The sequence below is a fragment of the Lontra canadensis genome, unplaced genomic scaffold, assembly GCF_010015895.1.
Source record: "Lontra canadensis isolate GAN:19392208 unplaced genomic scaffold, GSC_riverotter_1.0 scaffold242, whole genome shotgun sequence".
NCBI classification, from domain to species: domain Eukaryota; kingdom Metazoa; phylum Chordata; class Mammalia; order Carnivora; family Mustelidae; genus Lontra; species Lontra canadensis.
Genome location: NW_022631236.1, coordinates 121580 through 144320, shown reverse-complemented (window position 1 = coordinate 144320; position 22741 = coordinate 121580). Strand labels below are relative to the sequence as shown.

At 39.1% G+C, this 22741-nt stretch overlaps 2 protein-coding genes across 8 annotated transcripts in view; both read left to right on the top strand.

Annotated features, from left to right (window-relative positions):
• Positions 1 to 22065, top strand: part of ZFP91 (ZFP91 zinc finger protein, atypical E3 ubiquitin ligase) — a 56597-nt gene extending 34532 nt beyond the window's left edge. Inside the window, exons 3-13 of one of the 7 annotated variants that reach the window (XM_032849708.1) lie at positions 3101 to 3313; positions 3457 to 3493; positions 4286 to 4390; positions 4904 to 5038; positions 5810 to 5860; positions 6283 to 6361; positions 7523 to 7637; positions 10401 to 10500; positions 10837 to 11209; positions 13313 to 13421; positions 21451 to 22065. In XM_032849708.1, the coding sequence (XP_032705599.1) occupies positions 3101 to 3313; positions 3457 to 3493; positions 4286 to 4390; positions 4904 to 5038; positions 5810 to 5860; positions 6283 to 6361; positions 7523 to 7637; positions 10401 to 10500; positions 10837 to 11209; positions 13313 to 13417 (1313 nt within the window). In that variant the 3' untranslated portion in view covers positions 13418 to 13421; positions 21451 to 22065. Of the gene's footprint in view, positions 1 to 3100; positions 3314 to 3456; positions 3494 to 4285; positions 4391 to 4903; positions 5039 to 5809; positions 5861 to 6282; positions 6362 to 7522; positions 7638 to 10400; positions 10501 to 10836; positions 14646 to 16436; positions 16538 to 21450 lie in introns of those variants that run through there. The other 6 variants (XM_032849707.1, XM_032849710.1, XM_032849709.1 and 3 more) reach the window with 6 other exon arrangements.
• Positions 15954 to 18294, top strand: CNTF (ciliary neurotrophic factor). Its single transcript, XM_032849717.1, has 2 exons — positions 15954 to 16537; positions 17794 to 18294. Exons 1-2 carry the CDS (start codon positions 16424 to 16426, stop codon positions 18280 to 18282), a joined length of 603 nt encoding a protein of 200 aa, XP_032705608.1. The 5' UTR covers positions 15954 to 16423; the 3' UTR covers positions 18283 to 18294.
• Positions 22066 to 22741: the final 676 nt, after the last annotated feature.

Below are 22741 nucleotides of genomic sequence, written 5' to 3'. Positions count from 1 at the left end.
CCATCATTTGATCGAGGTCAGGAAAGGGTGTGGCCATATAATCCTTTCATCATGAAGGGAAAAACCTTTACAGGAAGTTATGGAGTGGGTTTAAAGTCCAAATTAGTTGTATTGAGTAAAAAGGAAGGCTCTTCATTATTTATCCTTCTTTATAGAGGATGTTGAATTGTTCCCTCTGAAGAAATTATCTTAAAAGCAGCCATGACCTAGATGGAGAAGTTCTTGATTGCTAGTCTCAAGACATGATTTTTATATCTGAGTCTTCTTAGCTAGCTTTGTGATCTTGAACAAGTTGTCTTTGGCCTTGCAGTTACTTTATGGGTAAAACTCATTGGACTGTATATAGTTTGTTCATTTTTGTTTTTTTTTTCCCCAGAGTTCAAAGATTCATTGTTTATGTACAATACCCAGTTCTCCATACAGTATGTGCCCTTCCTAATTACCCCCCATAGGCTTGCCCATCATGCATCCCTCTCCCCTCTAAAACCCTGTTTGTTTCTCAGAGTCCACAGTCTCTCATGGTTCATCTCCCCCTCCAATTTCCCCCAGTTCACTTTTCCTTTCCTTCTGATGTCCTCCATGTTATTCCATATGTTCCACAAGTAAGTGAAACCATATGATAAATGACTTTCTCTGCTTGACTTATTTCACTCAGCATAATCTCCTCTAGTCCCATCCATGTTGATATAAAAGTTGGGTATTCATCCTTTCCGATGGCTGAGTAATATTCCATTGTATGTATGGACCACATTTTCTTTATCCATCCGTCTGTTGAAGAGTAAACAACTCCTCAAACTCAACACCCAAAAAAACAGATAATCATGTCAAAAAAGGGCAGAAGACATGAATAGACACTTCTCCAGTGAAGATACACAAATGGCCAACAGATACATGAAAAAATGTTCATCATCATTAGCCATCAGGGAAATTCAAATCAAAACCACATTGAGATATACTGCCTTACACCAGTTAGAATGGCAAAGATTAACAAGACAGGAAACAACAAATGTTGGAGAGGATTTGGAGAAAGGGGAACCCTCTTAAACTGTTGGTAGGAATGCAAGTTGGTACAGCCATTTTGGAATACAGTGTGGAGATTCCTCAAAAAATTAAAAATAGAGCTACCCTATGACCCTGCACTGTAATTGCACTACTGGGTATTTACCCCAAAGATACAGATGTAGTGAAAAGAAGTTTTATTTCAGTACTTCAAACTAGTTTTATTTCAGTACTTCAGTATATTCTCATAAAACTTTCAAAGAGTATAGTTAAAGCTGCAGCGGCCCTCCATTCACCACCTTCTTCCACAGCGGAGGAAACTTTATTTTTCAGATCTTAAAAAAAAAACAAAAGTTATAGTTTCATGTTTTATTTTTTTGCTTAATTTTTGTTTAACATAGTATTTTTGCCAGCAATTCCATGTCATTCTTTACAGATACCTAATATTCCATCTCACTAATATGCCATGGTTTATTTGAACATTTTCTTAGAGAGGATAATGGGATAGGTCGTTTCCATTCTTTAGCTGTTATAAACATGAACCTCCATGTGCCAGTTTATTTTCCTAGGATAGATATTGAGGAATTACTGGGCATATTTTTGGACCTTCTCTGTAAGTAACCAATACTTATCAATTTCTTGTACATCCTTCCAGAAGTATGACTGTATGAAAGATATATGTCTTACATATATAACATTTATTTCTCTATATATAAAACAAATGTATACCTATATAATATTTGGATATTATATGGATGTGGGGTTTTATTGCATAATAACGTATCATGGAATTATTTCTATGCTGTCCCCTCCTGATGTTTAGTTTTCTGCTCTTTCACTACTAAAAACAGTGTATAGTGATTGCCTTTATACATAGGTCATTTCATAAGTGTGATTATAATTCTGTAGGATAAATTCCTAGTAGTTGAAATTACTGTGAAAGGTTGTGTATTTATAATTTTGATAGATACTGCCAAATTGTCCTTCATAGAGGTTTTGCCACTGCATGTGCTATCATCTGTGTTACTCTTTTCTCCAGCCTTCCTAATACACACTTGTCAAACATTCAGATCATTGCCAGCATGATAAAGAACAGTGGTATCACACTAACCGTTTTCACTTGAGTTTCTCCCATTATGAGAGGATTGACCTTTTCGTTTGTGTGAAAACCATGTGTTTTTACTGAACTGCTCTTTTTCTGTTGTGCTGTTAGACTTATAGCGGAATTTGCCATGCAGAAAATTGCTTTTATGTTTATATTGTCACAGGTATCAGTATTAAGACCTTAAATTTTGTATTGTTCTTAGAAAGGCCTTTTACATCCTGAGAGTATTAAAAGAATTGCCCATAGTCAAAATATACTTTTAATATACTAACATATATATAAGTGATAAGTTACTCTAGGGACAAAAGTTATATTAAGCTTTTTTATTATTTATTTATTGCTCAGGAGTGAATGGCCCTACCTCACTTCATTCACCCTTCAAAGCATGAAGAAAATATAGGATAACAGGGATAGATTGTTTGTGTACCTTTGCACAGCATCTCATAGGATGACTAAAGTAGGACTTGTCATGATTGCCCTATAGATCAGTTCACACTCATGGTGTGGTTCTAAGAACTATTGAATAGAGTCAAGGGAAGGCATTTTTAATATGGGATTCCTCTTTAGCAATTTCTTCAGCATTGTTCAGTTGCTAAAACATCTGGAGCTGTGATTGTTCTCTCTTGTGCTTCTGTAAGAAGTTCTGGCTATCTTTCTGGGAGCACTCACTTAATTTAGTTTCTTTTGTCTTAGATGTAAATGTTTGAATCTCATGAATTGAATTGGGTGCATTTTGCATACTTCTCTTAGTCCATTTCTTAGTAGATATTACAATATAAAACTGCTGCTTGACCACATGGAAGTTTTAGAACGATGACAGTAAGGGTAAGTTTTCTCTCATCTTGTTCCTGGTATCTCAGTATAAAAATCTGAGGGGCTTTGCTCCTGAAAAATAAATTAATTTACCTTCTTTTTTACTAACTTTTTATTTACAATAGTAGGTATACTGAGATGGTTATTGGTTAACCATAAGCAATGGTATATGTTTTCATCTAGATCCTAAGGAAGAGAAAGAGGAAGAAGATGATTCTACCCTCCCTCAGGAAGTTTCTGTTGCTGCAACTAGGCCTAGCCGGGGCTGGCGCAGCAGTAGCAGGACATCTGTTTCTCGGCATCTTGACACAGAGAACACCCGAAGTTCTAGGTCGAAGACTGGTTCATTGCAGCTCATCTGCAAGTCAGAACCAAATACAGATCAGCTTGATTATGGTACAGTACACGTGGAGTATGGTTCTTTAATAACCGGTTGCCTGCTCCTTTTGAATGTAAAATAGCATATCTTTCACGGGTAGGTATGGGGATACAGGGGTTCCTTTATAAAGATAAGATTTTGTTCTACTTTCTTTCTCCAGATGGAGCAGAAGAACATCAGTCTCCAGGTGGCATTAGGTAAGAAACTTCATATTTCATATCAAGTTGCTTTCTACTTGAAAGAGCGTTGAGCCTTTAAAAAAATTAACTTTGGTTTTGGTATTTAGTTCAGATGTCACTTCATTCTTGATGAGAGCGTTAACCATGTAATCTTTAGTTACCTTAGTTCCGAAAGCAGGTCTTGAGTACTTTTTGTATTCTGGCTTATTCCGTACTAGCCACTGTGGATGTTTTAAGTGGGATTTTTGAAATTTGTATTCCATGGTAAGTCTTGTGAATTTTTGTTTTCTTGGCTTATTCATCTTTTTGGTAAAGCAGATCACTGGATTACTAGATACAGGATTATGAAGTCCGTTGTTTTTGTTTGTGTTTTAAGAGAGGGAGAACAGGTTGATGGGGGTTGTTAAAGGGTAGAGGGAGAAGGAGAGAGAATCTTGACTTGGGGCTCCATGTCTCAACCCTGAGATCATCACCTGAGCCGATATCAACGTTCGGTCGCTTACCAACTGAACCCTCAGGTCCGTTGTTTTTGTTGCTGCTGCTGTTTGTTATTTTAGCTCTTAGTGATGTTGAGCAGTCATCACCTTACCTTTATTTAACGAAGGAATAGTATTTCTAGGATTTATGTATTTTTAGAATTACCATTGTGAGGATAAAACAGATTGCAGTCCAATTAGACCATAAGAATGAAAATTCTATATAACTTACTGTGAATCTTTGGCAACCTCTAAATAAATTTAGCAAATAAAATCCAGTGGGATATAATCCTTACGACTAGAATTTCTAATCCAGAAATGTGCTTCTTTTTAGTAGTGATGAGGAGGAGGAAGAGGAAGAAGAGATGTTAATCAGTGAAGAGGAAATACCATTCAAAGATGACCCAAGAGACGAGACCTACAAACCCCACTTAGAGAGGCACGTCTTGGATTTTACTGCAGACATGTCAATGAAAAATAAGTTAGGAAAGCACTGCTGCATGCTTTTATTTCACCTTGTTGCTGAACTAATGGGTATAGACTTAATTTTAAATGAGTAATTAATTATGTATTTAACATTGTCTTATAACTCCTTCTCCCAACCCTCTCTTCTAGTTATAGAACTTTTTTTTTTATCATATCCAAATTTTTTGATGTCTTCGTACTTCATCTTGATGAAACAAGGTATCAGTTGCCTGAATACTTAGAAGGTTTTTTTTCACTTTTGTCTTTCTCTTTACAACTCTAGTTGAGTTCTCATTCCCAGGTATTGTTAGCCTGACAGCTTTTACTGTGCATGTGAGGAACAGTTGACTAGAAGTCACATTTCATCAGCTAAGGATTATAATTTTACAATAAATCGATGATAAGTGCACATTTACCCTTATGTTACAGTTTCCCTTGCAACGATCCTTTGCTGGATACCAATGTTGAAATGTGTTTGTGTTTTCAGGGAGACCCCAAAACCACGGAGAAAATCAGGGAAGGTGAAAGAAGAGAAGGAGAAGAAAGAAATTAAAGTGGAAGTAGAGGTAGAGGTGAAAGAAGAAGAGCATGAAATTAGGGAGGATGAGGAACCTCCCAGGAAGTGAGTAGGCAATTACTACTAAAAATGGAAACCTAACAGATGTTGTAGCCACTGGTGGGGAAAAGAGTGGGAGTGTGAGGAGGGCTACTGACAGGTGCATATTGTTGCCTCAGGCAGCTGACAGTTCATTGCAGAGGCTCTCTCAAAAGCTTGGAAAGTTTAAATTTAATCCAAAGCCGTACTTAAAGACGTCTAAATGAGTGGGCAGGACAGTAGCAGCTAATGGCATGCAGAGCGAGTAAAGATAGCAAGAAAAAGTATGGCAAATGTGAATCCTCAAAAGAAGGGCAAATGAGGGCAAGTGATTAAAGAATCTTGACTTCCTGTCCAGCAATCATTGCCTGTTGCAGAAAATAAGATTTGTTTTAAGTGTTTAGTCTTTTTGGTTCTATTAAAAGGAAAGTATAGTTTATATTCTTAGGGTTTTTAGATAACAGACTCTTTTATTCTACTTTTTAAATTGATTAAGTGATAGAGTTTTTACTGGAACTACTCTTCAGGTAGTAACCTTGAGGTTTATCCAAATCTTCTATGTAATGTGTAGTTTGTGATAGGTTTATATTTAACTTGTAGTGCAGATTTATTTCTGTGAAATTACTTCAGAATGACATCTTTGTTCAGCTTGTAAGATGTTTTTGGTTCTGTGTGTTCTGCGTTATCCTCTGTTTCTGCCACCTGCTCTTTGATCTTGAGTGTATGTCTTTAGTCATCCTTCACTCTGTAAGCTTCATTCTGGAATATGTGGACAGTTACTCTATTCTTTAATTATAGGAGAGGAAGAAGGCGAAAAGATGACAAAAGTCCACGATTACCCAAAAGGAGGTAATTTATATTCTTAACTATGTTCCTTATTCCTGGTGCTAAGCATTTTGCTCACATAATTACTCATAATTACCCTTCAGGAATGGCTGTTTAAAAATTTCTCAGATGCAACTTTACTAATGCCCTTGATGCAGAATTCCTGTGTTTTTATTCCATTGTAGGGTCTTAAAGTTTCTAAAAATCTTAACACTTCTTTACCTTTTGGGGGGTTACTAGTTTATTTTGTGCTGTTTTTTAAAACTCTTATCAAACAGTTGGTAGTTTCTGGTTATTTCTAACAAATTCTGTGCAAGCTATATACTAGCAAAGAGATATTAATTCTTCATGCTATAAAATTGCTTTTTCCTGTAGTGCATTGAGTTAAGCCACTGTGCAGAGTGCCTCTTCTGTTTGCTAACTTTTCTCCTACGTATTGATAATAGAAAAAAGCCTCCAATCCAGTATGTCCGTTGTGAGATGGAAGGATGTGGAACTGTTCTTGCTCACCCTCGCTATTTGCAGGTTAGTAGATTGTTATGTAAGGCAGCCTTTCAGGTTGTGTTCCATTACTGGTTCTTACATTTCATGAGATGCTATAATTTGTGAACTTGTGTAGGCTTTATCATTGCCGTACAGTGTCAAGAAAAATCTTTCTTTAAAAAGGCATAAAATTACTTTAGTCATTGTGTTAAAAGAAAAATGTCTAACAGCATGCGGTCAAATAAAGGATTTCCTTGGAATCTTGGAATAGTCCAGTGTTTCCCATTGTGGTGGTGTAAATACTACTGATAAAAAGAGATGACTGTACCGACACGCTAAAGACACAGTTGAACAAACTTTATTATAATGTGTATTTTTAAAAAATAAATTTAGCAACTCTAACCTGTGATTTCTTAAATAATGTTTAAAGGAAATAATTAATTTTTAGGGTTTTTGGTTTTTGGGGTTTTTTTAGTAGATTTTTTTTTTTAATGAATTAAAGATGCAGCCTATATTTAGGTCTGGCAGAAAACTTGAAAGTGAAATGTTTATAGCTAAAGCTAAAGAAATGCCTGTTTGATTTTTAGTTTAGCAGCAAGGATAATGCGAGACTAAGACCCTAACCCTGATTCTGTCTCTGTGATAGTAGTGATTGCTTCTGTCCTGCCACCGTATTCCATGTGCTGCACTAAGCACCATACAACTTGTGATCTCTGTATCCTCGCAGTAATGCTGTGAGACACTTATAGTTACCTCCATTTTACACATGAGAACTGTAGTTCACAGTATTTAAGCACATCTCCTGAGGTCACACTGCTCGTGAATGACAGACCCAGGTTGGAACCCAGGTCTGTCTTATTTTCATAGCCTGTGTTCTTAATTGTTTTATTATACTGTTATTCCCTGCCCCTGCCATATTGAGAGTATCTGGTTTCGCTTTAGCACTTTTTTGGGTAGGGGGTGGGGGCAGAGGGTTAAAGAGAGAGAGAGAGAGAGAGAGTCTCAAGCAGACTCCACCCAGCATGGAGCCTGATGGGGGCTCCATCTCAGGACCCCAATCATGATCTGAGTCAAATCAAGAGTTGGACACTTAACCAACTGAGCCACCCAGATGCCCCTCTTTAAAACTTTTGACTTAGCAAAGGAACAGGCTTTCAGGAAGCCTTCATTTTTTCCCCTTTTTATTTTCTCTTACTATTTTAGCACCACATTAAGTATCAGCATTTGCTGAAGAAGAAATATGTATGTCCTCATCCCTCCTGTGGGCGACTGTTCAGGCTCCAGAAGCAACTTCTACGACATGCCAAACATCATACAGGTACTTTTTTAAATAAAATGTTTTATCAAGTGTTAAATGCATTCTGCTTTTAAATGTGTGTAGATTGGTGATTATATTTCTTCCTAATGTAAATCTTAGGAGTCTACAGTCAAGTATGAGAGAAAGGTATGAAAATAAAATGTACTAAAACAAATTTTGCAAGGGATGAGCAAACTAAGGCTTTTTACTTTTATCCTTTGACATTTTTTTTTTAAGATTTTATTTATTTATTTGAGAGAGAGACCACAAGCAAGGGGAGTGGGAGAGGGAGAAGCAAGCTCCCCGCTGAGCAGGGAGCCCGATGCAGGACTCGATCCCAGAACCCTGGGATCATGACCCGAGCCAAAGGCAAACGCCTAATGGCTGAGCCACCCAGGTGCCCCATCCTTTGACTTTTTAAAGAACTTCTATGACCAGAATAGTTTTTTATTGAGCTCATATCCTGTATCAACTGTTAACTGCTTATCCATCCATTCAGCATCACCAGGTTCTCTTGTTTTATCCTTGTTTTACAGCTAAGAAACCAGAGGCTTTACACATTAAGTAACTTGCCTTTCGTCACACTGCTAGGTTCTAGTAGAACCAGGATTTTCTAATGCCATTTCCAGTAGATACTTGCAGGAGCTTTTACGGACTGGAAGTGGGGATTATGAAGATAGAACCTAGATGGTAAAGAGACTTGCCTGTTGGTTTATGGTAACTACTAAGTAGCTTCTGGCACTTCTGCTGCTACTGCAATCATGGAGGCTAGCTACTGAATTCACATGTCATCTCCTGTAGGAGTTATTGACTCAAAAAGAGAAACTGAATGTCTATATTATACATAATTTAGGATGATTTCAGATTGCATTCATTTTTAGCCACTGACAGTCTGTGTGCAGTTCAGCTAATGGGAACAAATGAAGATGGGTATTAGTGCTAATTGAGTAGGTGCCAGACTCTGTACTGTTACATGCCATGTTCTCCACAGTCATAGAGGATAAGACTAGGAATTCTAGTTGTCTCCTACCCCAGAGTTATACTGATGCACCCTTCCCAGTGTTTATTATATGTGTGACTTAGGCAAGTTACGTCTCACTTAACCTCATCTGAAAAATAAGGGATAATAATGTCACTGATAACGGGGAATTAGTGTAAGGATGAAATGAGATCACATACAAAGTGCTGTTTACTACACAGGGCCTGGCACACAGTAGACATTTCAGAGCAGCAGGACTTGAGCTCAGGCCTGAATCACTGCAGAGTACAGTCTCCTCATTGTACCGTGCTGCTCCCGGGAGAGGGCTGTCTCCACTCCGTTCCTTGCAAGCATGCTGCCTTTTTTCCACTCCTTCTCCCTGTTAATTATGTTGTTCTCTACAAAAGTAGTTTCTGACAACCAGTTTAGACTACTTTAGCTAAATATCATAGGCCTACTGTGACAAACTGACTCTTTTAGAAGTTCAGTCCATTCCAGATATTTACATCTGGTTAGTACAATTTTATGATGTTATTGTAGTTCTCTTTTTCCAAATTAGTGCAGACAGATTCCCTTTGAAGATGTGATTTATTTAAGCAAATGGATGCCCCACCCAGGCTTGCCATGTGACTTTAAAGCTAGAAAGGTGGACAAGACCTGGGAGACACTTAGAGTTGTCCCTGGGTTAAAAGTGCATTTTTAGACCTTGCCTACTCAGCATGTAGAAGATAGCCCAAGAGGCATCGGTGGCACTTGATCCGCTGTTCGAGATGCAGCATCTCAGACTCTGCCTCAGACCTGCGCAGCTAGCCTCTGCATTTACTGATATCCCCCATGGAGTCCTAAATGTATTCTAGCTTGAGACAGAGTTGGCTCCTCTTCTTGTTTTGACTTTAGAACGATATGGGATGGAATATAGAATTAAATTGTATACTGTTTGCCTTTTAACTTATCCTCATGTTTTCCCTGTGACTTTCTGTAGCAGTTTTAAGTGAAAACTATAGAAAACAATAGTGGTCATTTATTCAAGAGCTACAGAGCATCTCTATCTGCTTCTCTCCCAAACCAAGTGATAAAGAAATAATTAAGTGCAGTGCTCCTTTGGCCCATAGATTCAACACCATGTTACCAAATTCATCAAAATGCTGTGAAATTCGGGGGGATTGTGAAATGACAGGGAGACAGTTGAATGCTGCAGAAGATGTGGGGTAGGAGAATAAAATAAAGAATATAGGTACTATTTACATATATTTGAAAGCAGCAACTTGAACCTCTTGAGAGGAATTTAAATTGTTTATTTTGGGTAACAGTTTTTAAACTTGAAACAGAAGATACGAGTACCACTTTGTGGATCACTTTTCTTCGAGGGAATGCCAAATTCTGTGGTGGTGGTAGTGGTGGTGGTTTGAGTGCCAAATTCTTTATATGTAAGCTTTCAGGGAAATGTTTTTTCAGGGAAAATGTTCTTTACTTACTAAGCAAGTTTTCCAAGATCTGGATTACAGGGATTGAGATTGGGCTTCTAATTCTCATATTGCCATTAAATTGTTTGTTTTGCTTTGTTTAGCTTTTTTTTTTTTTTTTTAAACAAGGCCTTATGCTACTGAATGTATGGACTTTTAAAAAAAAAGTTGAAAATGATGTATTTCTTTTTAAAATTTTATTTATCCAAGGTGTTTTATACATTGGAAACAGCGTTGCCCTTATTGTAACTGACTTGACTGATCTGCTTACTGTGAACTGGGAAAATTAAATACTTATAGGGATTTCCCATGGAACCCTAACCACATTATTTTTCTTTTTAGATCAAAGGGATTATATCTGTGAATATTGTGCTAGGGCCTTCAAGAGTTCTCACAATCTGGCAGTCCACCGGATGATTCACACCGGCGAGAAGCCATTACAGTGAGTGTTACTGGTGGGCATGTGGGTGAGAAGTGTGTATCAATCCTACTTTCTGGTTAGCCCCCATGCAAACATTTTAGTCGCCACTGCTATTGACTTTTACCAAATTAGAATGAGTATTGATTGGGAATGCTTAGTGAACTTTTTCTTATTTCTTCAGTTTTTTAAACAAATGAAACAGATTAATTTTCCATCTAGTTAGCTTTTCCTTATTTTTCCCAAGAAGTGTGTTACTGACTATTGCCTATATATGTGACCTCTAAATGCTTGCCCTGACCCTGAAGAGGAGCCCTCTTCATTTCTCTGATCAGCCATTTCCTTTTTCACTCTTCCTAGATGCGAGATCTGTGGATTTACGTGCCGGCAGAAGGCATCCCTTAACTGGCACATGAAGAAGCATGATGCAGATTCCTTCTACCAGTTCTCTTGCAATATCTGTGGCAAAAAATTTGAGAAGAAGGACAGCGTAGTGGCACACAAAGCAAAAAGCCACCCTGAGGTGCTGATTGCCGAAGCTCTGGCTGCCAATGCAGGCGCCCTCATCACCAGCACAGATATCTTGGGCACTAGCCCAGAGTCGCTGACACAACCTGCAGATGGGCAGGGTCTTCCTCTTCTTCCTGAGCCATTGGGAAACTCCACGTCTGGAGAGTGCCTCCTCCTAGAAGCTGAAGGGATGTCAAAGTCATACTGTAGTGGGACAGAACGGGTGAGCCTGATGGCTGATGGGAAGATCTTTGTGGGAAGTGGCAGCAGTGGGGGCACTGAAGGGCTGGTCATGAACTCGGATATACTCGGTGCTACCACAGAGGTTCTGATTGAAGATTCAGACTCTACTGGACCTTAGTGGAAGGGAAGACTTTGGGCAGTGGGACAGCTCAGACTTTGTATTTAAAAGATAAAAAGGACAAAAAAAAAAAATTTAAAGCATTTAAAATCTAGTAAAATAACTGAAGGGCCTGCTCTTTCCATTGTGAATCACAGCACACACACCTACACCCTCTCTTCTCCCTCTATTGTCCCCTTTATAAAATTGATGTTGCCTTTACCAAAAAGGTAGGCAAAAAAGAAGCTCTTAAAGTGAGGGTTATCCTCCTACTTGGTTCCAGCCAGGCAGACTTCCTGCTCACCGGCAGATCCCTTCTTAAACCTGTAACTCTGATGTGCTCTGGATCAGCTTTTAACTCTTGATAGTATATTACTGTCCTCTAAACCCCTTCTCCTCCACTGCTGCCCTATGGTTCTGGCTTCTACCCAATGCAGCACACTTACTTACCCCCAAAGTATCATACAGTTCTAATCTCTGGAGGCTGGCAGCTTGACTTGGCACTTTAGGCCCCTTAGCAGGGTGAGCTGTTAAAACAGCACACCCCCTCACTCAACCCCATTTCCTCCATTCCCTGCTGGGTTTCAGAAAGGAAGGATTCATGGGGACCACCTCCCTCCTCTGTGACCCCAGCACTTAAGTCCCCTTCCACCACCTCCATCTGGTTCTCAGTGGTGCTCACTAGCTTGGAAGCAGGCTCCCAACAGGGAGGGGGCTGCCCTCTGCATGGTTTCTCTGACCATAAGACAGGGCTCTGTATCAGTGAGACAAGTCCCAGACTAATGGCAGAAATTTGCACTTTGAACATGTGTGTTTTTGTGTTGTGGAACCCGAGATTCCTTATTTATTAACGGAAAGTCTGATTTTTTTTGGGTGGGGGGTACTTCGTTGCTATATTTTGTGGGGCTGGGAGAGATTAGGTTATTCTGACATGGGGTCCTTTCCATAAGAGGTACTTTAGAAGGCAGGATATAGGGTTGAAGAAGCACAGCCAGCCTCTAAAATCATAGCTCTCCAGTGGCCTTTAACGAAAACTGGTCCTCAGCACTAACAAAATCACTACAGTAGCCTAGTGCTTTCTCGGAAGCCTTTTTAGGGAAAGATGTTAGGTTTTTGGTAATTAGTGCTCTTTGAGTTCTTAGAGCATTGAGATTTAGAAATTTTAAGGGGATGAGAAGGGTTGTTCAGGGTCTGAATTACAGATAAAAGATTTTCTCTTGTGAATTTATTTCTTTTTTTATCCCCATTATTTCTTTCTAGACCTTCCTTTTGGCCCAATTCTGGCCCCTTGCTTTGTTTTTGGTTTTGCTTTGCTTTATCATTGTTTCATCCCAGATCCCAGTTAGTGAAGGACACTACCATTAGCGAAGAGATAGTCTACGACTCGTACAGTTTGAAGTCAAAATCACTCTGTTTCCTTTTTATAAAAAATAACACTTCAGAAGAGGAAAGGCTTCCATAGACAAAGTTAATAATCTGCATAATAATGTCTTTGGCTTTCACCTAAAATTCTGGGAATTACCACTTCCATTGAGATAGGGATTTTCTTGGGGTGGATTGCTTATTACTGGCCATGGGAGAGACAGGTGATGTTTTTGTATAAGTTTATAACTCCCAGAAGACTAAAAACTTACTTTGGCTCATTTTTAGAGAATTAGAAGGGCAGTTTCTATCCTGTGTACCTCACAAGCTGGAATTAAAGGCTTGCCCTATTCATTGTTTGTCAGAAATGTGTGATGGCTGTTGGAAAGAATGAAGTTTTGCTGAGAGCAAAATAGGGAACAGCTTGTTTTTCACAAACACTAAAACTACAAAGTTTATCAATTTTCTCTTTGATTTATTTTTTCCCAAAAGAGGGGGTAACAAAATGTCATCTCTGAAAGAGGCTTACTTTACACCCACTAGTGTCAGTGGTTGGGATGCCAGGGAATAGGGAGTCAGACACCTACAGTGAACAGACTTAAATGCACTATTGTTTCTTTTCAGAGTGTTGCAGATTTGCCATCCCTCCAGTGTGGGGGTAGAAAATGGAATAAGGATAGAAGGGATGTAGAATATGCTTTCCTGCCCACAGTAAGGATTTGGAATTGACTTGGTATGTTGAGTACATTTGAACATACTTATCAGGTTGATTGGGTGGGTTTACAACAAGGTGGTTCCACTCCCATTATAAGTCCATTTTGTACTGTTTCACTAGCTCGCATCTATACCCCACACTTACTTTTGTCTCTGTCACATTTATCTCCTTTGTCTCTGTAAGTTATATTCGCAGTGGTTAGTCATCAGATATTTTAACCACCTACACAAAAGCAAACTGCATAAAAAAACTTGAGAATGAGGGAAAATATGTTCTTCCCTATATCACACTCCTCCCCACCAAAGCAACAAGTTAGTTCTAATAATTAGAAATTTTCTTTTCTTCCTCCTTTTGTTTTTTGACCCCTTTATAGGTATCACTTGCCTATAATTTGCTTCAGTAAATTATTACAGCAGTTTGCAGTCAATCTTAAAATATTCTTCATGGACTTTTATCTTTTTTCCTTTTGAGAAAGAGATGCTAGCACAATAAAGAGTGGTGTAAGTAAGCTGTCTTATACTAGGCCCTCTTCCTTTTGCCTGTCTGCTTCTCATGCTGTTCACTTCTGTGTCCTTCCAAGGAGCCCCTTCAGTCTTAAAATTCTGCATTTTCTATTCTTAGTCAAATTGAGTTACCTTTTTAATAACTCTCCCCACTGCATATTCTCCAATCTGAATTGGCAGTTCAAAATTCTAAAAATGTAATTGAAATACAAGTATTATTTCTGGGAGATGCGCTTTCCCCTAGTCTCTGGTTGTTCAAGGTTATTCTGCATAATTGAGACTTACTATGCTCCAGAGAGTTTGGAAAAACACTGGCCAGGATTACTGGGAATAAAAAAGAATTCAGGTATGGAAAAGCATCTACATAGAGCACTTGAACCTCCTTTGTACCTGTTGGAAAAAATATAAAGAGTGTACTAAACCCGGCTAAGGCTATTACAGTCTGGTTGTTTAAAGTACCATTTTTCCTTCCTTTTTCCCACTTTTCAATGTACTCAAGAAAATTAAAAAATTGTAATGGATCAATTTAAAATATTTTTATTTCCTAAAAGCCTTTTTTGCCTGTTGTAATGTGCAGGACCCTTCTCCTTTGATGGGAGAGACAGGTAGTTACCTGAATCTAGGTTGAAAAGGTTATGTAAAAAGAAATTATAATAAAAGGGATACTCTGCTTTTCAAATCCTTGTTTTCTCTTAATCTAGGTAAGGCATATCCAAAATAAATATGTAAAGAAGAAAAATAAAAGTTGTCTTCATGGAAGCAACTTGTTTTCCTTGATTGTACTGAGTTACAGTTATCCAAAGGGTTAAAACAATTGATACTGTTAACTGAGAATCCAGTGGCCAGAGCACGACATTTATGTAAAGGCAGGTGCTATTGCTTCTCTCCGGCAGAGTGAGATAGTTCACTTCTGACTCTTGGTTCTTGATTGCTAATGCTAAGTTGCCATAGGATTCTATGATCATCTGGCCAGCTTGGAAACTCCTCCTGTGTTTGAGCCTTCTGGAAAAGATGGCCTTATTAATCTAGAAGAGAGAACTTTAAGGATGCTGTGAGGTTTATGTTAGTCTGATAACGACAAAACCTTGATAAATTTCATATCAGTGCTTTTTCACAAAACTCCATGTCCACAGCAAGTACTAACTTTAAAAAAAAAAAAAAAAAGAAAAAATAGAATCCTCCTACCTTCTTAAAAGGCCTACTGTGGGCTGCCAGTCTCACTTTTCCTCCCCTCCACCCCTTGTTTATTGTTTCCCTGTGGAAGTTTGTACCTGAGAAGGCATGTGTTTCCATTTAGAGAAAATGTCTGTGGTATGAAATAGTGAAAGTTAGTTGATTTGGGGATGACTTAGCTCTTTCTGGGAGCATCATCTTCTAACCTGCAGAGTTAAGTTAGATGCAGTAGAAGAGAATCCTGCACCTGCTTTTAAACTCTTTTGCCCTTATTTCAAAGCCCAGCTCATTCTCGGAAGTTGTTAAGAAGCAGTGTGGTATGACTGGGATAAGGAAGAAAAAGAAAAGCATGTTGTCACTTGAGACTGCCTTAGAACTGTTTCCCAGTCAGGGTTGGGTGTTTCCTGTCCTTTGGAAGAGAACAGGCCTAAACATTACCTTCTTCATCCTGTAGCTGCGAGGAAGGCACCAAGATCGAGGTTAGAGATGACTTACCTGGCTGATGTTTAGTCGAGTGTAAATGAAACTAACTTTAAATATGTAATGAAACAATAGAAGTGAAAAGATGCTGTGTTTTTAAAGGATGTATTTCACATAAATTTTATTTCCTGAGCAAAATATAAAAAACCTAAAGAATGAAATTGCAAAGTCAATGGGAGAATCAGAGACCTATATTTAAATGATATGCCTGCTTGTTGGATTTTGTGCAACATTTAGTTTCTTTAAGCCTTAGTTTCTTAATGTAAAATGGGGTAAATAATATTTATCTCACAGAATTATCCTGAAGATTAAGTAAAGGCTTTAAAGCCTTTCACACAGTGTCTGTCCCAGAATAGCTGCTTAATCAATGGCAGCTATATTGATGATAATTTAATATTATTGAATACTTTACCAGGCCAAAAAAGGAAAGAAAGAAGGAAGAGGACATGGGGAGTGCAAGGGACGGTGATAACAAAATGAACTGATTATGCGTATATAAAGTAGATCACATTAGGCAGGGGTGTCATGAGGATTAGTGTGATAGTGACCTTGTTGCTAAGTGCAAAAGCAAAACAATGACATAAAAACAAGTAGGCTCGGCACTGGTGGAGGAGAGAGATGGAGGCAGACACTGCAGGAAAGAAAGCTGATTAAAAAGGGGCCTTTGATTCCACAGGCACAAAAATCCACAGCCAGGAATTTGCTGCCACCTCTGAGTCAGGCAGGGGGATGGGGGTGGGGTGCACAATCCCATTAGTAGAGAATGCCCAGTGGATTTAGTCTGAGAGTCACATTTCTTATTTGGACCAGTGTAGACAGAAGCAAACCCAGCTCACTTGTTTCCTGGGACAGTTGAGTTAGGGGATGGCTTTTGCAGAGCACTCACCGCTGACCCCTCACCGCCGGGACCTCTGTAGCCGCTCTATCTGGCTAGCAAGGAAGATTCGTTCAGACCTGACTGCTCTTTTGGAATCTTATGTAAGTTGCCTAATTTGCTGTTGTCTGTTTTCACTTCATCTCTTCTGATGCAGCTCCTTATCATCATGTTCCAGCCCCCATTACCAGTCATGAAGGCCCTAATCATAAAATCATTCATAGATTGGGCGCCTATTACTTGACATGGTTCCTTCCCTTAAGGAAATTCCTGTGACCTTATTTTCTTCTCTGGGCTGTTTAGGAGACATGTTCTTTGAATAAGAAAATAGCCATAGGTTTCTGGGTAGGATTGGCTACATGTCGTGGAGACTATTCCTAATTTGATTGCCTACAGTCTGAATTCTCCCAGAATAGATTAAACATGGGCCCTCTAAGTGTGGGTTCTTCATCCACATTGTCTGAATTTTTGAGCTATGTAATTGAAAGAATGAGGTTTATAGGATTGGGAGAAGAACAGCATAATCCCAAAGAATTTCTTCTGTACAGTATTAGCCACCCACTCTTTCATTACATATATCAAGTCTCTGTGTGTCTGAGTGGTCACCTACACTATCAAAAGGACCCCCTAGAAGATTCATTGGGGACTTAGGGAAGTGTCAAAGGAGCTAACCATGCAGTTCCAGGTTGGTTTTCTGATAGTGGGAGATCCCCATCAGTCTTCACCTAAGGCCTGCTGTTATAGAAACACTGAAAAGGAGAGTTCTAAATTTAAATTCTCTGAGAATTTGTTTATCTTTATACAACCTCACCAGTTAGCAGTCAGACTCTTTGAAGTGACGTTTTTTATTTTTTAATTTTTCTTTAATTCCCACTGAATTCTTTAAAGGATTGTCTTCACCATTGAGAGTGGATAATGAAGGAGAGGAGGTTAGAAAAATTCTGCAGTGGGTTAATTCTAGGGCTTCTTAATAGGTCTGGTCAGTGTCTTCAAGTTTTAAAATACTTAAAACTCCAGTATGATTCAAGTATTCCAGTTTCCAGGAGGGAGTTCAAAGTGGGAAGGAAAAATTGTAGACCAGTGTTTTTCAACCTTCAGAATCTATTGAAAGCTGCAAATTCTCCCACAAAAAGTGAATAGGTAGTCAAAGCAGTATATATCATTTCAGAGAGAGTAAGGTCTTCCTAAAGTCCAGTCATTGGATCCCAAATGAAGAGTTCCTTCTGGAGAATTTTTATTTTCTTTACAATTTAGATCCTTGACCAGGAAGGTTTATAAGACTTCACATGAGATTTAGAAATTAAATGAAAATTTTGGGATAATTACAGAAGATGTGACGTTTTTATGTATCCTTGGCCAGATGAAGCATCAGGGCCTGAACGAGAACATAAACCTGGACTCTCTGGATGGCGTGCCAGTGGCAAGCACTGACCGGTGGAGTGAGCTGACTGAGGCAGAGCGACTCCAAGAGAACCTCCAAGCTTATCGTGCCTTCCATGCTATGTTGGCCAGGCTTTTAGAAGACCAGCAGGTGCATTTTACTCCAGCTGAAGGGGATTTCCATCAAGCAATACATACCATCCTGCTCCAAGTTGCTGCCTTTGCTTACCAGCTGGAGGAATTAATGATGCTCTTAGAACACAAGATCCCCCCCAACGAGGCTGATGGGATGCCCATTATTGGTGGAGATGGTGGTCTCTTCGAGAAGAAGCTGTGGGGCCTAAAGGTGTTACGAGAGCTTTCACAGTGGACAGTGAGATCTATCCATGACCTTCGAGTCATTTCTTCTTACCAGACTGGGATTCCAACACATGGGAGCCATTATATTGCTAATGACAAGAAAATATAGTAACTATCCCCTCCTCTCTCTCCCTCCTTCCTTTTCTAATGGAATATACACTGCCCTGAGGCCTCAGTTTCCCATTCTTGTTTTGAAAGATTGAAAGTTTTCTAACCTTTGAGACCATAGGCATTTTCATCAAGTAGGGTTGGAGACATGGACAGGTTTGATCCGGGGGGGTGTGTGTGTGTGTGTGTTGGAGCCATAATGGAATGGAGGCAAGGGCAACATCCTTCCACCTTAGTGCTCTTAACCTTTCTACCCACTAAGTTAACTTTACAAGGATTTAATAGTTCTCACAGGATAAATATGTTTGACTTTAGTCCTAGATGACTTTTCTGGGAAGATTAAAAATTAATAGTCCTGGACTCTAGCCAATTCAAACTCCTGGATAATAAAAATACTAACATTTATTAAGTACTATATTGTAGCGGTATGCTGGGAGCTCTGTGTATCTTAAAATATTCACAACAACCCTCTTGAGGGAGGTAGTGTTATTCCCATCTGGCAGATGAGAAAACAAGTTCTAACTTGGTCAAGCTTACCTAACTAGCAAACGGCACACTTAAGTTTGAACCCAGGTATTTCTTATCCCAAAGCCTATGTGCCCTTTACTTTGGAGGCCTGATTATGACCCTCTGTCACTGCACCTCTTTGCCGTAGAGAGTTGGAAAATACATTCATGTATTCTATCCCCAGCACTGGAAAACAATCCCCATTATATGTCCTTATAGGTCAGTGACACAATTTTAGTGTTAAAGGCGGTATTTGTTGCCCACGCTTGGCAAAAACAAGAGCATTAGAGATGTTAAAATTCTGTTTGGGGAAAAGAGTAGGCCCACCAGACTTCTGAAATTAGGAAAATGAAGATGTGCTGTAATACAGCATGCTTTATAAAGTGTTCACAAATGTTTTGGGGTTGGGTACAGCTCAGAGCAGCTTACCTCGTATTTATGGTGATCAGCAGTACAGCGATACAGGCCCTGTAAGCAAGCATTCACAGACAATGGTTGGAATAGTACTCAGGTTAAAATGTCACAAAACTCCTTTACCACACATTCTCTGGACTTAGTCATGAGGAGAGGGTGAGGCCCACTCTGTTCCCAGTGAGAATGCCAGCAATTCTGAAACAATATATAGCACAGCCTCCATGTTTCACAACAAAGGGACAGGGCGCTGTGTTTAATGTTCTTGAGAGAAACACTGTGAAAGACACCAATGGGCAAATGTGGGAATTAATAGAAAGGTCATTTGTGGTCAGGTCTGTGGACTAGTGGTGCAGCATAAACCCAAAAGTTCCCAGGTGTAACGGTATTTCACATTACCAGTTAAACCCCACCATCTTGGATGCGGGACCCAGATTAATTTAGTTCACTTACTTGAAGCTCCTGTGCTCTTAAGTGAATCAGGAGTCAGAAAGGGCTAGCACCCATAGGCTGCATGAGATGGGATGGGGGGACCTAGCTTGTGTCTTTTTCCCACAAGGGTTCATGAGGTCAGTGTTAAAAGGACTCTGGGTTGGGCACTGTGGCAATACAAGGGACATAAGGCCCTGCTCTGTAGTCTGCATTTGTGGAAATGAGCTTGTATGCATAGAAGACATCAATACTGGTTGAAATTGGGAGGCACAGGTGTTTTTAAGTGTTAGGGAGTTAAAGAAAAGGAGCTCAACAAGGACCCGAAATCCCTTTCTGGAGGAGGGGGGAGTTCAGTTGTGTCTCAGAGGTTGGCTGAGTACCAAATAGAAGAGAAGCGACAGAGACAAGAAAGAGTTGCCTGTTTAGAAGAAAGTGAGGCAGTAATAAACATTCGGGTCCCACTGCCACTAGAAGTTTATCGTTTGGTTTTATTTCATTTGTAATTTTGGGGTAGAGATAGACACTTCCTTAGAAAATGCATAGAGGCTTATTTCATTCAAGCTTTTTCTTCCAGCTGGTTCTGCTTCAAGAGCAATATTTCTCATTGATAAAGTACCTGTGAAACTCTTAGATTTAATTAAATTAATGTGAAACTCTTATTAGATTTATCTGAAATATTTTACGCTCTTTAATAGATAAAAGAGGTGACTACAAATTTTTAGCGGAATAACTGATAACAAAGTTGCTGAATCTGAAAAGAGTGACTCCTCTCCGAGTGTTTATATTTAGGAAATGTGACAGAGCAGACGTCAGCAGAAGTTTCAGAAGTCAATGGAACATGGCTTAAGCTCTGAGTTACATGCGAAGGAATATTTATATGTAAGAGGCACATTTGAAGTGGCAGAGGGTCCAGAAAAGGTACAAGTACTAAACTATTGAATGGGAGGAAATAGGAACCTGTAGAAGTCTCTATTAGGTCACAAGCAGCAAGTCACCAGAGTGTACTCCCAGGGTCGTGCTGAGTTCTGTACCAGTTTCTTCTTCAAGAAAACTTGCAACATGCCTCAAAAGAAGTATGGAGAAAATCCTTAGAAAAGTGTAGATAAAGGAGAAGTGAGCACTTACCTTTAAAAACAAAGTCATAAATGTGAATGGATCTGAGTGTGTAGACTGCATCATGCTTATCTGAAATGGACAAGACAGTGAACAAGGGACCAACAATAGGTCCATGTTCTAGGTGTGTGTCTTAAATACAGATAGGAATAATGGCAACACTGTGGAAGTATGGTTTCTTTAAGGATCCAGAATCCAAAAGAAATTTTTGGTCTTTAGATTTTACTTTCCTTGTTCCTTAGATCTATATATGGATTGGATCTCTGGGGAATCATATTTTTATATACATGTAAACTGTATTATATAATACATAACTATAAAATTTATATATAATGTATAACCTGTAACTATATAGTGATATATATATATATGTATGTATGTGTGTGTGTGTGTAGATATAAATAAAAGGCCTGAATGTAGTTTCTAACCCCAACTCGTATTTTGTAAAGAGTATTCCTTTTACCCCACAGCCTGTAGAAGTCATCTGTGGAAGAGAGATTTTGTTCTCCTGAATCTGTTAAGGAATTGCATATATGAGAGAAGATAAGCTCTTTTTACATTGATTTAAGAAGGTGGTTTGGAAAAAACTTGCAAATTGACACAAACTCACAAGCAATCATCAAATAAAAATAGCTTTGAAATAATCAGGTTTGAGGGAAGTGAGAGTTTTAATAAAGTCATAGCCTTGGTATTGCTGTCATTCCAGCCTCCTGTGGATTAAAGCCCAATGGATGACTCACTCTGGTAACCAGTGGTCAAACAGAGGACAAGTGAATATTTCAGGGAGACCTGTCTGAGAAGTGGTTTAGAATGACTTCGTGAATCCTCAGCTCCTCAAGTAGCTGAGCACCATCCCTCTATTAATACTAAGGAGTAAAATAGAAATGCAGGAAGTGAAGGGGCTTTCACCACAATGAGAAAGTCATGAAGAAGAAGAGGGGGGTAAGAGTTTGGCTAGCACTTCAGTTGAGTTACGGTGTGTACATGTGGGTTAGTCTCTAGACAGTTTTGAGACCAGGGCATTTACAAAAGATGGTTTGGCCTCCTGCCTCGTCCCACCCAAGAATGAACCCTCTGAATGTTGGTATGTTGAAAAAGTGAATGTGATAAAAATGTCATCTTTCCACTCAAAAGCTTCTATAGAGCTCTAAAGTCTATAAAGACAGTAAAAATATAATTTGATCTTTTGGTGAAATGTGTGAGGTATACAGTAACATCCATGTGCGTGTGATTCTTACATTACTTGGAGCCATCTATTTTTGGCAGATAGAATATAAAAGATGCAAGAACAGCTAACAATAAAGATCTCGCCTCAGCAGGACCATGAGTTGCTTCTTTTATTTCTGTGTCTTTGGATGAGCAAGAGGAATTTCAAGTGATTTCAACATTGGATGAAATATAATCCTCCCAGCCAGGGCCATGCTCAGTCAAGCGTGCCGGGTAAATCACCATGGTGCCAGGCCACTGGGAAAATCTCCCAAGACCAGCCAGCCTAGAAAAGGTAGATTGCCCCATATGTATCAGCTGGCCTGCAGGTGAGGCAGATTTCCTTTCCTATGGTTTAATTTCAAGTATTTGAACCCAAAGCAAACTTTTGAAGGGCAGAGGAAAATCCCAATTAGCCCATTTCTAGTCTAGTTTGAAGGTAGAAATGAAGTTAGGAAAGATAATTACCAAGAGATGCTGTGTTTTTATCCACATGTTCAAGGTATGAATACAGTGTTTACTTAGGTAGTGTCATTTATCCTCTGAAATACCATCTCACAAATGAGGGAAGCAAGAATGAGCATCTACTTGCCCAAGTCCCTGCCCTAGTACCTGACAGGTTTGGAGTTCTAGTTCTGGCTCCAAAACTCACTAACACCCACCTAGGCTGTGGGCTGCCTAGCAATAGAGGTCATTTTATGTTGAAATAAGTTCTCCATCTCTGTAATTCATTTTCCTTGGATAAAGCCAATATGGACTTGTGCCAAATCCTGGTCTGTGACAAATCTGGT